Source organism: Miniopterus schreibersii (genome assembly GCF_964146895.1).
Source record: "Miniopterus schreibersii genome assembly, chromosome: 7".
NCBI lineage: Eukaryota > Metazoa > Chordata > Mammalia > Chiroptera > Miniopteridae > Miniopterus > Miniopterus schreibersii.
In genome coordinates, this window is record NC_138108.1 from 36,510,445 (window position 1) to 36,528,689 (window position 18,245).

Below are 18,245 nucleotides of genomic sequence, written 5' to 3' on the forward strand. Positions count from 1 at the left end.
GTGCCATACATATCAGACACTCAAATAATATTTACTGAAAACAAAAATGAATGCATTTTATAAACATATTAGAGTTGTTCTTTCTAGCCATTTATTTTATCTAGAATCATTAACCTGGACTAAAGTTGTGATTATTATAAACCAAGGGAAATAAGAAGGTAAATACAGTATTAAGACAGGAATAACCACAAAAGTGAGTTCTTGTTAGAAAACCTCTGGCCTTTAGTCATGTTTTTCACCAAAAGAAAGCTTTGATCTTATTTTTCACCAGGCAAAGCCTTTATAAAAATGGTATTCTATAAATTTATAATTTATTATACAGGAATAAAATATCAAATAGGTGGAATTGAAAATTGAGAAATATTTTCATCTACCTTGAATTTTTTTGGTTAAAACATTTAAAAAAAATATTTTGAAGTAATTTTTAAAGCATTTTCAATTTTTTGAGATATATATTTCATCATCTCTGTGTTTTTTAACATAATTTTGTAAGTGCTTCCTCCTTTTTCCCTTTGAAAGCACTCTTCAGCTCATGACAGAAGGGAGAACAACAGTTCATATCAGAGGACCTTCTCTCCAGAAGACAGGTAAACAGTTTTATGTGTTCTGAATTCAGTTTAAATATTTTATAAGTTTAAGAAATTACTTAGCTCTTAGGTTCCTAATTTTAGGGTGAACAGCTTCTTTTTGATGGTTTTATAAAAATATTATTTGAGTGCGCTTGAGGACAAATCATTTTGACTGAGTGTTCTAGGTCTTTCTAGTAAATAATTCTAGATTTTAAGTAATTTTTAGGTGAGAGGAAAGAACTTTAATATCTCCAGTACTAAACAGAATGAGTTTGTAAAAGTGGGAAACTGAGTTGAAATTACATTATTGCTGCTTTTGCTGTTACTACTATCCTTTACATTTACAGAGCTTTTTATAGTCTTTAAAATATTTTTTATATATCATAATCATGTTAAGACCAAAGTTCCAGAAATATTACTATTATATTCATCATGCATTCATATGGGGCTTCAGTTATTTCACTTAGTAAACTATGACCATTAAAGTAATTTGTGAAGGGGAAAGTACCCTCTAAACTTCCTTTCATTTGTCTAATCTCTTTGTCACTACATATGTACTTTCTTCTTCTACTCTGCTGTCTCTTAAAACCTTTGCTTCATGGACAAGTTGTCATGGTTTGCAACTACTTACTATCTTTCATCAGTCACCTACTCTCTATATTTAAAAAAATAATCTCTCTACACACAGAACACACAGTTTTTATGTGTGTATGTATAAATTAATTGTAAATGTGTATATAAAAATAGATTGTTACTATGCATATTTATTGTGGGGGTGTGTATTTAACTTCTCTTAAGGGTCTCTGATTTTATTGACTTTTAAGATTCAAGTAGCAGATTTTATACTATCCATTCTTGTTTCGTAGTAATTTCAGTCCACTGTCACTGCCATCCAAAAATATAGTTTCAAAAATAATAGCTAGAAAAGTCTTGGAGTGGAATTAAACTGGCCTTTGTAGAGATCAGCTGATGAAATTGGTCTCATTTGTTCAGTGTTTTGATAAAATGAGTAGATACAGACTAAGCAAAAGAAGTAATTTGCAGGATAGTGTTTTTTCATGCTGACTATATACGATATCCAGATATATGTCTTGCTAAGGACAGTGTGAATTAGGATGACAAGTTTGGTTAAGTGAATTCCAGCAGTTGCTATGTTGTGCACAAACTGAAAGCATTTATGATCAAGACTGAATGAATGGGTGTCAGTAAATGAGCTGTCTGTTAAAAACAGTTTGATGACATTTTTTAGTTGTAGAGTTGCTTTACATTAGCAATGTATGACTTTCCTAAGTATAACATAGCTGTTTTTAACTTTGGTTTCCTTATTTGCTGTGTTAGATATGCAGAACAAGAAAGATCCCCTCGGGATAGAGATTACTTTGATTACAGCAGGTCAGACAATGAGCGTTCAAGAAGAGGCCGTTCTTATGACGGTAGCATGGAGTCACGGTTAGTATTTGAAATTTTAACTATAGAAAAAGTGTATTTGTTTAAATTTTCTTTATGCTTTATAATAAACAATAATAGTTAGCATTAAATGGATGCTCTAACAAGGACTTCATGTGAATTAACTCAATTGCAGCAAGTATATGAATGTAGATACTGTTATGTCTTTTTATACATTTAGGAACTGAGGCTTAGAGAAGTTAAGTCATTTGTTTGTGTTTTAGAAGCATGTTAGTCTCAAATCTGTCTGACTCTGGGGCCAAAGCTCTTACTCATTATATTGTACTACTGCATGAGGAGTTGGCTCATGCGTGTTCTTGAGATTCTTTACTGAGTGAAAGAAAGTCGTGTATATTATATGACATAGAGTGATCTAATTTACTTTCCTGCATAATGGCAAATGGACATTGAAAATGAAGTTACCAATCTGTGGTCTTAATCTAAATATAAATTATTCTTAGTCTTGGAGAACTCGACCACCCACCTTATTAGTCATCTAGTTTCAAAAACTTGTCTACCATGTTTTATTGTCCACTAATTTCCATGTCCTTTTTGATGTCTCTGTCATTATCCACTCCATGACTACCAAGACTGTACCCCTACTAGAATTTTGATCAAATATGTCTGCAATTTGGAGTTTAAATGCATTATTTGTTATCTGCAATCAAAAGTTCCTTCTCACTGCTTACTTTCTAATATATACCCAGTCCTAAAATGTCAGATTAAATATACCTCCAAAAGCCAGGCTCATCTGTCACCTTAATGGCACCTTAAGAAGAGCAACCACTACCACCATATTTAGTGAGCTAGGCTTTTTAAATATTGTCTCAAATACAAACTAGATACAGTTTTTCACAGTTTACAAATGAGGATTGGGTTTGAAGTGATTGAGTAACTTACCTGAAGTTGTAGTTATCTATCTGGTAGGTGATGAAACTAGGATTGAAACTCAATTCTGACTCTAAAGCTCATGATTTTTCTATTAGCCCTCACTGTATTACTTCACTGTAAGTCTGTGTTTTGTCCATTGTATATAATAAAGTCTCATTTGATCCACACAGTCACACTGTGAAGTAAGCAGTCTGTGCATTATGTAGAATATAAAAGCTAACAGTCCAAAAGCATTTGAAGAGAAATATTTCTATTTGGACTCAAAGAAGACTGTCTTGCTCATGTACTCTAAAGGAACAAGGACTGTAATTGTAAGGACACGATTTTATCAGCCAGTTAGTTTTATTTGGTGGTTCTCAGAAGAATCATAAGGAACGTCAGTAAATCCCTGCTGTAGCTGCTCTCTTGGAACATGTTACATTCATAACAAGAAGCAATTCAATTGCAAATCTGCCTGGATTTCAGAGCATCTGCCTTTGTGACTAATGGAGGTTTCTATACTTCAGTTTCAAAACATGACTTGCTTTCTCTGTCTGTAGGTTGTGTTGTTGTATATTAAGACAGACCATCTCAGTATGCCCTCTAGATTTAGGTAAAATTTATTCAGCGGTTTCCTGGTAGTGCAGTACTTGCATTAATATAGATAATAGCCCGACCGGGCGTGGCTCAGCGGTTGAGCGTCGACCTGGGATCCAGGCAATCAGGGTTCGATTCCCGGTCAGGGCACATGCCCAGTTGTGGGCTTGATCAATGACTCTCTCATCATTGATGTTTCTGTCTCTCTCTCTGTCTCCTTTCCTCTCTCTGAAATCAATAAAGATATATTTAAAAAATATATATATATATATATAGATAATATGAAACAGTTTTTATTTACTGTATTCATATAACTCACGGTTGCACAAAGCATGAGCAGAATGATCTGAGTTTCCAAAGCAGTATATTTATGTGTAAAAAATAGCAAAGTGGACAAAGTTAGCAAAAGGCAAGAATGGCTAGAAAATGGTTGATTTTCTTAAAAATAGTTTCAAATAAACAGAACCTTCTGATCTGAGGCTCTTAACAAAAATACCAGTTGTATCAAGAAACAATTTCAAATATATAGTCTTACTCCTAAATTGTCATTATTGATGATAAACTCTGGTTTCTCCTTTATCATGTATATCACAGGCCAGTTTGTCTTCTTAAAACACTATTTTCATGTCACTGTCCCACTCAGAAACTATTAATGATTTCTTAAAGTGTGTTGCTTTTAAGATTTCAGTCTGACTTGAACTACCATTATACATGATTCTTTATCATTTCCTGACTGGTCTTTTCATTCTGGCCTGAGCACCCTTACTCAGTTTTTCAGTAGTTACTCCACCTTCTACTATTTGCAGAAAGCCATTCTCCCTTCCTTCTCCCTCCTCCCCTTCTTACCCTCAATATAAATTCTGTCAAGCCTTGAAGACCTAATTTAAGTTACATTTTTTTCTGTGAAGCACTTTCTCACCATTCTACACCACTTTTCCTTGTCTGAACTTATGGGACTCACTTACGGTCTCATTCATTTGATATGAAGAAATATGTTTAAGAATGTATTTTATATTGTCTTTTTTCCATTTTCAAAAATTTAATGTTACAGAAGTAGGGACCGAGAGAAACGCAGAGAAAGAGAAAGAGAAAGAGATGTGGATCGGAAAAGGTCCAGGAAATCGTCATCTCCTGGGAGAAGAAGCCCAGACCCATCGGTAACCCAGAGTTCCTCAGCTCAGGATGAACCTACTGCAAAGAAGAAGAAAGATGAGCTGGACCCTCTCCTTACTCGTACTGGTGGAGCATACATTCCTCCTGCAAAGCTCAGGATGATGCAAGAACAGATTACAGATAAAAACAGGCATGTTGATATCACTAAGAATACAAGGCAATGATATCCTCATTGGAAAAAACAACAACTATGGTCTAATTAACCTTGGCTGTTGAGAATGTACATTAACCTTGGCTGTTGAGAATGTACATTAGTCCACGATGATAGAGCTCTCAGATTAGACTTCTTTCCTTCTTTACTCTGTAAGCTCCATTGGAGCTCTGCATGCTATTTACGCTGACATTAGCTCATGACTTCTTTATTTCTTTGCATGTATGAATTTAAAAATTTGAGGAAATATTGCTTAGCTGTTTTACATTATTTCTTTCATAGTTGCATGCTTACCTATTGCTACTATCTGTTTTTCCTGGATAATCAAGAATATTGATATTTTTGACCTAAAATGAATCTCTTTGGTTTTCCCAAACCAGGAGTTGGCACACTTTTTCTGGAAAAGGCCAGATAGTAAATATTTAAGGCTTTGTCTGTTATTCTGTCTTTGTTGTAGCTACTTGACTCTCAGGAATACAGCCATAGACAATATGTAAATAGATGAGTAGCTTTGTTCCAATAAAGCTTTATTTACAAAAACAGGTTGTAGGCGGCATTTGGCTCATGGGTGTAATTTCCCAACCCCTGTACTAATCCATAGAACTAAATCAGCAATTTTCTCTTTCCCCTCCTTTTCTTAAACCGTAACATCTTAGACTATAATGTTTTGCTACACTAAGGCAAACATTCAAAATTCATAGATGAATATTCACACTCAAAATACCTTTCCTTCCCTTTTTAAAATAATTGGGATGTTGAGGAGCTATATAGGAAAGTGTAGCTAAGTTTTCAGACCTTTTTCTGTAGTGGAATGAGATAATACCTAGAAAAAGTATGGTCCAAGATTGAAATGGTCACTCAGTTATCAGGTAGTTTGTAAAAAGATTCGGTTAGAAGGTAGCTATACTTGAAGAAAAACAGATTCTGGGTGAGCCAAGAGTGTTCCTACATCTTTTGTGGGTATTTTAATGGCAACTTGAAAGTACTTGAGAACCTTATATAAATGAAATCTAAATGTGTTTCTTAAGAATGAGCTTGAAGTAGAAAGGTCAGTTATGTAAAAGAAAATGTAGAGACTTGAAATAAAATTAAAAAATTTATGTGCTAGAAAGGGATATTAGATGACATTAAATTTAAAACTGATAAGTATGTTTCTCTTTATGTGCCATATTCCAACACTTGGTAGTGATGCTTGGAAGGTTATGTTGAGAAGGGATTTGGAGATGGCTTCTGTGGCTTGTGGAGCTTCGTGATCATGTAGGCATTTAGCTCTTGTAGAAGGCAGTAGTGGCAGCATTAGTGAGAAGTATTTACTGTCTCTAGTCCAGCCCAAAGCAATACTAATTGTAAAAAACCAGAAACATTGCTGTTAATCCAAGTCTTTCTTATGAATAAAGTTGGCAGAGTCAGCAGTATATAAAATTTTAAGTACATTCCTGGAAGATCATTTTATATACAGTCGAAGTCTGTTTATAGGTTGTAAAGGGAACAAAGAGAAGTGGAAATTTCTAAAAGAAATCTATCACCTTTGCTTTTAGTAGGTACTTAATCGGGTCAATTGTAGGCTTCATAATTAGGAAGTATAGTTTTACTTGATATAGTCTTTTGATCAAAGTTTAATAGAAGTGGTGATTATCAGTAATATTTTTATTGATCAGGTTAGTTATTAAGTCATAGATTTTATTTCTTTAGAGGTAGTAGCATACCAAAAGGTTGATATTGGAGAGCAGTGGCAGTTAAAAAAGAGTGTATCTGTCTAGCATTCAGCTGGTATAGCTGTGGGATTACCGCATAAATGTAGAGACGTTCTTTAAAATATTTAGAACAGTTGTTCAGCCCCATGATTTCATATGACTTTCCCTTTTCCTATAATTATTATTTCTTTATAGTTTAAAACATTCATTTTAAAAATAAAGGAACTAAATACTTTTTATGTTCTTATTATAACCTCTTGTTATTGTGATTATTGACTAAATTTTAATCTTTATTAAAATCTATATTTTTTAGCTTAGCATACCAGAGGATGAGCTGGGAAGCCCTAAAGAAGTCAATCAATGGTCTTATCAACAAAGTCAACATTTCTAATATAGGTATTATTATTCAAGAACTCCTTCAAGAAAATATAGTTAGAGGAAGGTAAGCATCAGCTGTTTTATTTGCAATATTTCATAACAGTTTTTCAAAGGAACATAATACCTACATGAACAATAATTATTCATTTATTATGCTACTTTATTTCAAAGGTAGTTGAGAATATTTAAAATGCAGGTTTTGGGCCCGGCCGGGCATGGCTCAGCGGTTGAGCGTCGGCCTGGGATCCAGGCGATCGAGGTTCAATTCCCGGTCAGGCACGTGCCTGGTTGCGGGCTCGATCAGTGACTCTCTCATCATTGATGTTTCTGTCTCTCTCTCTCCCTCTCCTTTCCTCTCTCTGAAATTAAAGATATATTTTAAAAAAATAAATGCAGGTTTTTTAAAAAAATGTAAACTATTAATAAATAACCTGTTTTTCACTATTAAAGGCTGTATGGAGATTTTGCTTTTTGAGAAGTTTTAATGTGATATAATGATTTTTGCAGACGTTTACTGACTGAATACTTCCAATAATTTAAACTCATGAGGAATAATGAATATCGTGTGTGGGGGGTGTGTATGTGTGTTTATGCTTCCTCACACCAGTTTAATTTCTAATGAAAGCAAAGAAATGAGGAAGATCAATAATAAGTTTTAAAAAAGCAGAAGAGAATGTCTTAGCATTTTAAGTAGTTGGTGATGTTTAAAAGGGTCAGGAAACAGAGATACCCTATATTCATTCAATTTATTGTTTTAAAATCATTTCACATGACCCTGGTTCCTTATGTCAAAAAACACTGGGGATATAAAGTAAGGTATAGCATGTTGTGGGGATATAGAAAGGTGACCTAGAGGCAGCCACTATTCTTAAAGGTGGGTAGAGCTCTTTTATTTTACTCAGAAAGAAGCAGACTCAGAGAAGTTTTGGGGTTGCTTAAGATCTTACCATTTACTGAGTTCTCTTTTCTCACTTTCTACTCTAGTGATTCAGTTGTCATACATAAACCTGATAACTGTTAAGAGAGTGTTTTCCTTCCTTTTGGCAATCTAATAACTATTTGTCATTATATTGCTAAAAATAACTATTTAGCCCACTTTGCATCTCTCTCCTTATCAAATGCATACAGAAACATTGCTTATTTTAAAATGAGTTAAAGTAGAACCTTTTGTTTTGCTCTCATTGTTTCAGCATTATTCTTGCACTGCTTTGTGTTTTTATCTTTCATATGAGTATTCCAGGTCTTCATTTTTATTTTACTGAAAATAGGCTTAAAGATGGGAACCACCCAGATTTATCTTTAATCACATAATTCTATATAAAATAATGGACCAGTAGTGGAAATCTTATGTTGTCTAAATTTATACTTTTGAAGCAGGTCTTTCACTATTTTGAAAATGTTAAATTATTTCTAAGAAGTTTAAAAATCTCAAGTTTATGACTAGATATAACAAACAGAAACTGGAAAAGAGGAATTATATTTTGAGAGAAAAATTTTTGAAGAAAAAATTGTAGTAAAATCTGTCTGTTGTATAAAAGCACAAATTGCAGTTTATTTTCTCAAAAGCAGTTTTTATTTATTAGAAAGATAAACTCTTCCCCTAGATAAAGTCGTATAAATTTAGTCCTGATTTAGCATTTGTGATTATTTACAGGGGAGTAATATTACTGGATTTTAAATGAGGTTTTTATTCTTCTAATTAAAATGGTGATTATCATTGATACTTTTTTTTAAACAGAGGCCTGCTGTCCAGATCTGTTTTGCAAGCACAGAGTGCTTCTCCAATCTTCACCCACGTTTATGCAGCATTAGTGGCAATCATCAACTCAAAGTTTCCACAAATTGGAGAATTAATCCTTAAGAGGTTAATACTTAATTTTCGAAAAGGCTACCGAAGAAATGATAAGGTATATATGATGGGCTTGTAAGACAACTGCCACATAAGGGCAGACTAATAAGCAGTATCAACAGTAGTGAGCAGTGTTGATTTCTACATAGGAATTCTTTTTTAAAACTGCATATTTCATGAGAACTTTTTTTGTTCTATTAAATATCCCTGGCCACTAATGGTGAGCCACAGAAATGATGGCTGAAGCTGTAGAATTATAACTGTTTTGCCAGAAATGGCACTCTCTCACCTGTATTAGTTCTTATCTTTTAACTTTAATATAAAATTATCCTGTGTATTACATATTTTAAATAGTGTGTAAACTATAGATTCTATAGATAAATGAAACTGGTTTTAGTTTATAGATTAACTTTTTCTCTACCTTCACTTTTTAGCAACTTTGTCTGACTGCTTCAAAATTTGTGGCACATCTTATTAACCAAAATGTGGTAAGTAATTATCTTCAAAACTTGGTGCCTTTTAGTGACATTATATCACACAGGTTTGATGTGCTCCAGTGACACATCTCTGTTTTTGTTTTTGATTTTGATTTTATAGTCCTTGGGAATAGAATTTTGGATAATATTTTAAAACTGTAGTAAATATCTTTAATATTCTTTAATATGAAGAAGAACCAGACATTGTTTTATCAAAACGATCTCTTAATTTTGTTAACTACAAATCATTTTTTCAGAGAAAGTAATTGAATTCAGAGAAAGCAATAAAGTTGGTATCTCCTCCACTCTTTTTCCCTGTGCATGGTGTTCATGAGAACCTAATAATATCTGATTAAAAAGCCAAAAAAAACCCTAGTCCCTGCAACTATGTAGTATATGTAGTATATGTAGTATATGTTCATAGACTCAGTTTATAAAATATGGTAGGATAAATAGTTGTAATCAGTTTTAAATACAAATAATTTTATACATTTATTCAGTTTTTGTGTTTATTTTGTATTCAACCACTATTTGAGAGTTTTGACTCACTTCTGTTTCAACTTGAAGATAGTAAAATTGCTCTTGTTCACATTCAAATGTTTCTTTCAATATATATTATCATGTTTAATATTTAGAAGAAAAATGTTGAATTCACACTGCATCTTAATTCTCTAACATTAAATGTTATTTTAATTCTTTTCTATGTGAAATTCTTTTCAGTGTTTACTCTTAGAAACCTTAGATTTATATCTAATTAGCTATATTATAACAATGAAAACTTGCTTAAGACTATGAAAACTTCACGTCTACATCAGCACAGCTGTATGTTTCAGTTTTATAATATATATTTTACTCTTTTTTTTTAATGTATCTTCATTGATTTCAAAGAGAGGAAAGGAGAGGGAGAGACAGACAGACAGAAATGACAGACAGATGAGAGAGTCATTGGAGATTGAGCCCGCAGCCCGGGCATGTGCCCTGACCGGGAATCGAACCTCGATCTCCTGGATCCTAGGTCAATGCTCAACTGCTGAGCCACGCCCGGCCAGGCTATTTTACTTATATTGGAGATATTTTTGGCATTACTACAAATAGTTAAAATGATAAATATTTTAGATCTTCCCAACTGTGATACAGGGTAATATTTTCTTGTCACTTATAACACTGTTTGCCCCTTACCCCCCCAAAAATAGTACACATTTTTTATCTTGTGCTCAACATAAAAAAGTTAACTTCTTGAGTTGAGATTTAGGCTTTTCCCTCCCATCTTAAATAAGTGTCCGACTTCAGAAAGGCTTGTGTATGGTGTTTTGTAACTTGATTCCTAGTTCTTTTTCTTTCACAGCAAAGCTTCCCAATAGAATTTTATTCCCACTCGATCTGGCATTGTTTATAAGTGTTAATTTTTTAATATGGCCAGTGTAAATAGTTTGATTTAGTTAAAAAAAAAAAAAAAAGTTTAAAACTGTCATTGTGTACCGGAAACTTAGATATTTTCTGATAAAATAATTATTTCTGTAATTTAAGAACTATTTTCTATTTAACAGTTGCTGATAGAATGAATTGGAAAATGGTTATAAAGATTTGTGGTTATGGAGAATATGCTTCATATAGTGACTATGAAAATATCTCAGATTAAAATTAAGTCATGATTTTTAACTTATATTAAAATTTAGTCATGATTTTTAACTTATATTTTGAGGTTATTTATTGCATTTCCTGTAGATAATGTGTGTGTTTTTTTATGTAATGTATAAGAAGAATATTTCTTATGGAAATAAGCCAGATAGTTTTATTCAGTGTCAAAAATTTAGATTTTTTGAACAGTCATTTGGAAATTCTTAACAGATGCATAATGAAAGTGAAAGAATAGTTGTATCTCATATTTGAAGTATTTTTATATACATTATAAAACTTTACTAATCATATATACAATATTAACACTGCAAAAACCAGATTTACTAACTTTTAAAAATACTGTCAGTACTAGGTTTATATCTGTAAAAGCATTTTCTCTGTCCCCTATGTCTTTATTCTGTTTAAGGCACATGAAGTTTTATGCTTAGAGATGCTCACTTTGCTCCTGGAAAGACCAACAGATGACAGTGTTGAAGTAGCTATTGGTTTTCTCAAGGAATGTGGCCTCAAATTAACACAGGTGTCACCAAGAGGTATCAATGGTAAGTGTATATCCTGGTTTTGACACTGAGCTTTTGTTTGAGTAGTACAACATTTAGTGCTTACTTTATTGTCTTTTATTTCTGTTTAACTTTAGCTATATTTGAACGCCTTCGAAACATTCTTCATGAATCTGAAATTGACAAAAGAGTTCAGTACATGATTGAAGTGATGTTTGCTGTAAGAAAAGATGGATTCAAGGACCACCCTGTTATCTTAGAAGGACTTGACTTAGTGGAAGAAGATGATCAGTTCACCCATATGCTCCCTCTGGAAGATGACTATAATCCAGAAGATGTTCTTAGTAAGTCAGTGAGTGATGGTTGGGAAGTGGGGCACCAACAAATGTAAGCACAGAAAATAAATACTTAAACTTTTATTTTTTTAAGATGTTTTCAAGATGGATCCTAATTTTATGGAGAATGAAGAGAAGTACAAAGCTATTAAGAAGGGTATGTAGAATTTTATTAAATAATTTATTTTGGTTAAGTGGAAGCAATGTTTGTACTTCCAATACTCATAGAAAGGTATAGATCACTGACTGCACCTAATGAAATCTGCTCTTATTGAAACTATTCTCTTCACTGCTTTTGCATGCATTATTTTCCACCCTAGTGCTTGCTCATGGTATTACTTCATTCTAAGTCATTTATATAATTTTTCCTCTCCTCTTTCCCTGTGTTTCAGTTTTGTAACTTTTAAGTTTTATCCCTCTTAAGAAATATTCATGTATTACTAGTGGACTTGATTTGACTTTACTACCGCCTAAGAATTACTAATTTAAATGACATCCAATTTAATATTCAATTAAGTGCTATACTTCATTATTTCATGAGAGCAGGCTAATAGCCTCCTGATAATATCAATCACAGTGTTTAGGTATCAACGCTTAATAGATAGATAATTATTGTTTGTTCATCATTAATATATTGTAAGCATTAACTTTGGACAGACTTTGGTTTGTATTTTGTCTTTGCCGTTGCTAGCTAAGTGACCTGGAAGAAGTTATTTGTCTGATGTAAGAGTAGATTTTCCTTGTTTGTGTAAAGATAAATAAAATACAGTGCTTTGTGTTGCCACAGAGCAAGTATTTAGATAATGATACTATTTTTTTTCACATTTCTGTCATCTTTTTTTCTAAAGCTAATATTCAGGGCTACTTATATAACTATATTTATATAATACTTATATCACATACTTAAATATTATAGTTATATGATAACTTTATGGATTTATTTTCCTGAATTGTGATTTTACCTGAGAAGTACTTACTCCTCTGAAAGCTCCTAGGAAAAGAGAGCAGAGACCTAGAACTCTGTCACTGCCTGCACTCTATACTTTAGTCATTCTTAAAAGTGGCGTGTTAAAGTGGAAAGTAAAGGTGTAAGATGCTTTTTATTTCTATATATTATCCTAAAAATCTAGTACACTGAATTGGCTTCTCCTCTTAGATGCTGATTTCCTTGGGGAGTTTCAATGCAACCTCCAGAAACTAAATATTTTTCCAAACATGGAGAACTCCTTAGACCCATTTTCTTTTTTTCTTCTGAACTTCTTTTTCTAGTCTTCCTAAAACATGCTAAATGGTTTTATTTATTATTTATTATACCTCGTATGATTTTTTTTTTAAACTGGGAATTCCCCACCCTTTTCTTTAGGGTTTAGGCATTTGGCCAACGCTAGGAAAGAAGCACTTTTCTTGAGTATGGCTCTTCTTAAACTCTTTGGTCTCAAGATCCCTTTCTACTCTTGAAAATTATTGAGGAAAAAGAGCTTTTGTTTATATGGGTTATAGTGATAAACATTTATTAGAAATTAAAACTGAGAATGTAAAAAATGTTAAAATAACAGCATTCAACCTAGTGCATGTTGACATGTCACATACTTCTATGAAAATTACTTTACACAACAAAGAAATTTATGAAGAATGACATGTTTTTGTATTTTGTTCAGTTTAATGTCTGGCTTAATAGGAAACAGTTGGATTCTCATATTGTTTCTGATTTCAATCTGTTGCAATAGGTTGTTTTGACGGGTATACGAAAAAAATTTTAGCCTCACACAGATATGTAGCTCAAAAAGAAAAGAGTATTTTAATAATGGTTTCAGATAATTGTATATATTCCTCCTTAACACTATGCCAATATTTAATAGCTAGTAGTTTCTTAAAGATAAATTACAATGTAAAACCTCAAACAATATGCATGAATTTTCATATGCTGTTAAATTAAAACCATTTGGCTTGTCCATCTGAATGAATGTTTTATCGGTGCATGATTTTGTAACATGTTGCATTGGTCATTTGGAAAATACCAGTTCACTGAGTTATGCCCATTTTCCAAGTATTAATACGTTAACATTATCAAAATTAAATTAACAAGTTAATATAAAATCAAGAAATCACATTTATTAATACTATCACCTGTCTTGTCAGAAAAATCTAAGTATTGGGAAACTGTCAAGCTCCCAGGGATGGATACAAGTTTTCCAAAGTTCTAATTTCCTCGTGAAAACTCTAATTTTATCATAGTAGCAAACAGTTATTTTCCTTGAAGTGACAGTATCACTTTGTTTATATTTGAGTAAATGTGTGCCAAATTCCTAACAACTCTAGGTTGTGAACCATTGTTTGAAGTAAAAATGAAAAAAGCTGATTCATCTTGCAACTCAAATGATCATATAAGTACTTTTCCTTGAGATAACCATCATCTTACATCTGTCTTTAACAGCAGCCCTATATGTGAACTTTGTGTTTTGTTACTCAGAGTATTATAAAGGCCTCTATCCAAAGTCTGAGATTTAGTAAAGTCAGTAATTTTCTACTACTTTTTCAAGGACATTCTTAAGTGAAACTGAAACTGGCTTTTTCCTTCCTACTGGAGTGTGGAGGCAGCAGAGCACCGCTGCTCCTGCAGTTGGATGCTTTGACTTGTGCTCATGCTGCAGCAGGTTAACCCCCATTGCTTTTGGACCGTCATTGCAGATGTCAGCACAGTGAGAGGAGGGTAATGTCTTGGTATTACTATGAAAATAGTTTTAACCCCACGGACCACCCACCCAGGGACTCACAGACCATGCTTTGAAACCACTGCTTTATCCAGTTAATGAAATTCAGTTGTCATTGCCTAAGCAATTTCAGTAAATAGATTCTAAAGTGAACAGATGAGACGATGATGTAAACAACTAGACAATTCATTTGACCTTCATTCTTTCATAAAATATTCTTCTAGAGCTGGCATAAAAAAACGGTCGCAGCAGGAAGTGGGCACAGCTTTAGTAATTAGCACCTTAGAGTGACTCAGGTGTACTTGTGTTTTAGGTCTTACAGCATTTGGGAAAACAGCAGGAGTGCCTGTCTTCCTCCTATTGAATACTAAATAGTTTCCTCTTTTAAAAGTCTGTATAAACCATGTTATATAATAATAAATTAGACACTTCAGATTATTTCTAACATTTGTTAGAAATAGTCTTGAGGATATTTGTATGTCTGCTAAGGGCTGAATGACAGCTCTATGTGTTTGTAAAATGATTTATTCTTCATAGTATGAAGTTCTCTGCTAACATTCAATATTATATGTGGCTCCTGAGTTATACTGCTTAGTAAATAGAAAGACATTAGAAATTTCCTAAAAGTGAATTGGCCCCAAAACTTTTTTTTAAAAATTCTCTGATCATAATAGAAATGAAAAAACTGAAGTGTTGGCCAGATTTGTAAAATCTTCTATCAGGCTAATAGAGCACACACTGTTGGATAAAATATAATTTTAGTTTTTGTTACTTGTGTATTATTAATATGATGACTGGCCTTATAAAGTCTTATTTACATCACTATTTTCATCCAGTTCTGAGTGTGGGTTTTAAGTAGTTGTATTTTAAGTAGTGATAATCCAATGAGCTGCTCATCTTACCAGTTTTCCTAAAGCCTTTTAAACTTTGGCTTCTGTTTTACATATAGAAAGTCTGGATTGAGTGTAATGTTCTGTTTAATAGGTATACATTTAAATAAAAATCTCATTGGTGTTTATTTAAAGTGAATGCTATTATGCAATTGTTTCTTCTCTCTTTTCTGTCTTTCAAAAAACACTCTTAGCCTAAATTCTTGTTTTCTATAGCAAGCCTTAGCTTTTTGTTATAGACTGTCTTCTTTCTGATGATGAACTAAGAATATTTTCACTCCAGTGTGCTCTTGCTCTTTTGGAAACTTTCATCTACTTTTTCTTTTTCATCCCTTCCTTGTTTCATGGTTACTCTCTGTCTGTCAGAAGAATGACACGTGCCTCTCTAGTCAAATTAGTTACAGTGCTCTCTGACCACGTAGGCAGTGACAGGAGGCCTTGTGATGATCTGTGTGGGTTGATAAGCTGTTACACCATTATGGATTTCAGTGAACTAATTGTCTTCAAAGAATGAAATGCATGGGTGTCACTTCCTCATTAATATTTTCCTAAATTTACTTTGTTCTTTTAGAAATTCTTGATGAAGGAGATAGTGATTCGAACACAGACCAAGATGCTGGAAGTAGTGAAGAGGAGGAGGAGGAAGAGGAGGAAGAGGGAGAAGAAGATGAAGAAGGTAAAAGTATAACCTGCTTAAATTGTACTATAAAATACTTTGAAATTAAATTCATTCTGAAGTAATTCTCCAAAACAGTGGTTCCCAATCTGTGGGGGTGGGGGATTCGCTACTGACATCTACTGGGTAAAGGCTAAGAATGCTGTTTAACATCCTGGAAGTCACAAGACTGCCCCCCAAAACAAACAAAGTATCATCCAGCTCAAAATGTCAGTATTGCCAAGTTGAAAAACCTTGCTCTAAAACTATTAAACAAGGAAATTCATTTTTAACATCATCATAATTTTAATTTGACGTTTTATGTCTTTGATTATAAACTATGAAAAAGGTGCATTCATGTTGAGTGCGTATGATTTATGTAACCGTGGCATTAATGTGACAGATGAGAATGACTAGATATTTGCTGTTCATTTAGGCAAAATAGACTTGGGAGGCTAAATTCTATATTTATACAAAAGTAGGCATGATGTTCTTCCTCTTCAGTTTTGATTACATTATATTTTACAGAAAAACTTAGCTCACTACTTTAGTTGAGTATCAGTTAAAACATCAGAACCTACCTATACTTACTGGTCATTATTTACAATGTATTACATATTTGAAAATGTTAAAACTATCTCTTTCCCTTTTAGGGCATAACGTATTTTAGTTCTGTCTTAGAGTATGATTGCTCTTCTGTGATGTATTTTATAAAAATAAGTTTAATTTTTTTCCATTGTCTTCCTTGTTTAAAACATCTTACTATCCGTGTACTACATTTTACTTTAGAATTTCTTTGTTTTATCTGAAAATACTGTTCAAATAAAACTGATTAAATATTTAACAGGAAAGTTTTCATGCATTAGAGAAGAGAAAATTTTGACAAATACACATATTTATATTGGACCCATCCAACTTGTCACAGTAATCCCAGTGTTCTCTGAAACTGTATTTCTACCCATAAGTTATAGTTCTTCCAGATTATGAACATACTGTTTAGAACTCTAGAAATAATGTTTAACCAGGCAATATTATGAGTGCAGCCTTTTATAGTGTCTAAATGAGCAGGTGACACAGAAACAAAAATAGCTTTTCCTGGCTTGGTTCTGGACTTCTTTGAGCTAACAAAAGGTATTAAAGTACTTTACAATATGATGGAAGACTTGAAACAGTTACTTTGAATTCTACAAATACTAATTTACACTGTAGAAAAGAGTATTATTATTAAACTCGAGATTCTAAATGTATTTAGAAAATTATTATATAGAAATACATTTTCAGTTCTTCACATTTATTTTCGTAGGTGCATAATTTTGTTATGTTTCTTTCAGGACAAAAGGTGACTATTCATGACAAAACGGAAATTAATCTAGTCTCATTTCGTCGTACAATTTATCTTGCTATTCAGTCAAGGTAAGATAACCATAGCTAAGTTGATTCTTCTTTTTAATAGCAAATGAACAAGGAGATGGGAGTCTCACAATCTGATGAGAGAAAACTTGATACTATTTTAGGGATTCTCAAACTACCTGAGTCTCTGCCCCTATCTCAAGCCCAGGCTGATAGGTCCCTACTGTTGGTTCTTTGCTTCAAAAGCAAATTGTCTTTACTTATTTGAGAGATCTGTGTTACATAACTAAGTGTGTTTTTATTTGTTTTTAGCTATGTTATTTCTTATAGTTAGATATCACTGATAAAAACCTGAAAACAACTCTGTATTACAGAGCTAGCACAGTGTTTAATTGCATAGTGGAAATTTAATATTTTTTCTAATTTGTTTTCTAATTCTGGTTCTAAGGAGAGAAGTATTGTATGTTAACTCTTGGACACTGATTTGTTGTGCAAATGGAAATGTATAGAAATAGAAATTAGGTTTAGGAAGGTTTTTAGGACCCTTTGGAGCAATGTTAAGTAAGAACTACTATCATGTCGTGAAAACAAAACCTTTTTCCCTTTGAAGGCTGTGAGTTTGGTTTTAAAGAAAAGTAAATGAAAATGTTAAATGTTTAGTATATCTGCTGTTTTGTATGTGAATCAATCTATTGATTTAGTGGGCGCAGTGTTTACATTTTACACCGGAGGAGGAATGTTTTCTCTGTTTTGCTTTGTTACTAGGTTTTGTATATTTCCATTTAGTATGATGTAATAGCAATAATGATTCATAAGTAGGAGTCATCTTGTTTTCATTCTGTCTGAAAGCTTTTTGGCTTAGATTCATATTCAAGAAGAAAAGTTAAACAGCTAACATTGGTTAGAAATTTTTTGGTTTATCCTTACCTATTGCTTTGCCTTTCACATGAAAGAAAAAAAAAT

General features: G+C 32.7%; 1 protein-coding gene across 1 annotated transcript in view; it reads left to right on the forward strand.

The window, feature by feature from the left end:
- The window catches only part of CWC22 (CWC22 spliceosome associated protein homolog), a 48,101-nt gene that overhangs the window by 15,673 nt on the left and 14,183 nt on the right, over window positions 1-18,245 (forward strand). Inside the window, exons 3-13 of the mRNA XM_081142681.1 lie at window positions 520-587; window positions 1,908-2,018; window positions 4,534-4,785; window positions 6,814-6,942; window positions 8,617-8,785; window positions 9,162-9,215; window positions 11,248-11,383; window positions 11,479-11,685; window positions 11,771-11,833; window positions 15,849-15,953; window positions 17,264-17,345. Of these exons, the coding sequence (XP_080998807.1) occupies window positions 520-587; window positions 1,908-2,018; window positions 4,534-4,785; window positions 6,814-6,942; window positions 8,617-8,785; window positions 9,162-9,215; window positions 11,248-11,383; window positions 11,479-11,685; window positions 11,771-11,833; window positions 15,849-15,953; window positions 17,264-17,345 (1,376 nt within the window). The remainder of the gene's footprint in view (window positions 1-519; window positions 588-1,907; window positions 2,019-4,533; window positions 4,786-6,813; window positions 6,943-8,616; window positions 8,786-9,161; window positions 9,216-11,247; window positions 11,384-11,478; window positions 11,686-11,770; window positions 11,834-15,848; window positions 15,954-17,263; window positions 17,346-18,245) is intronic.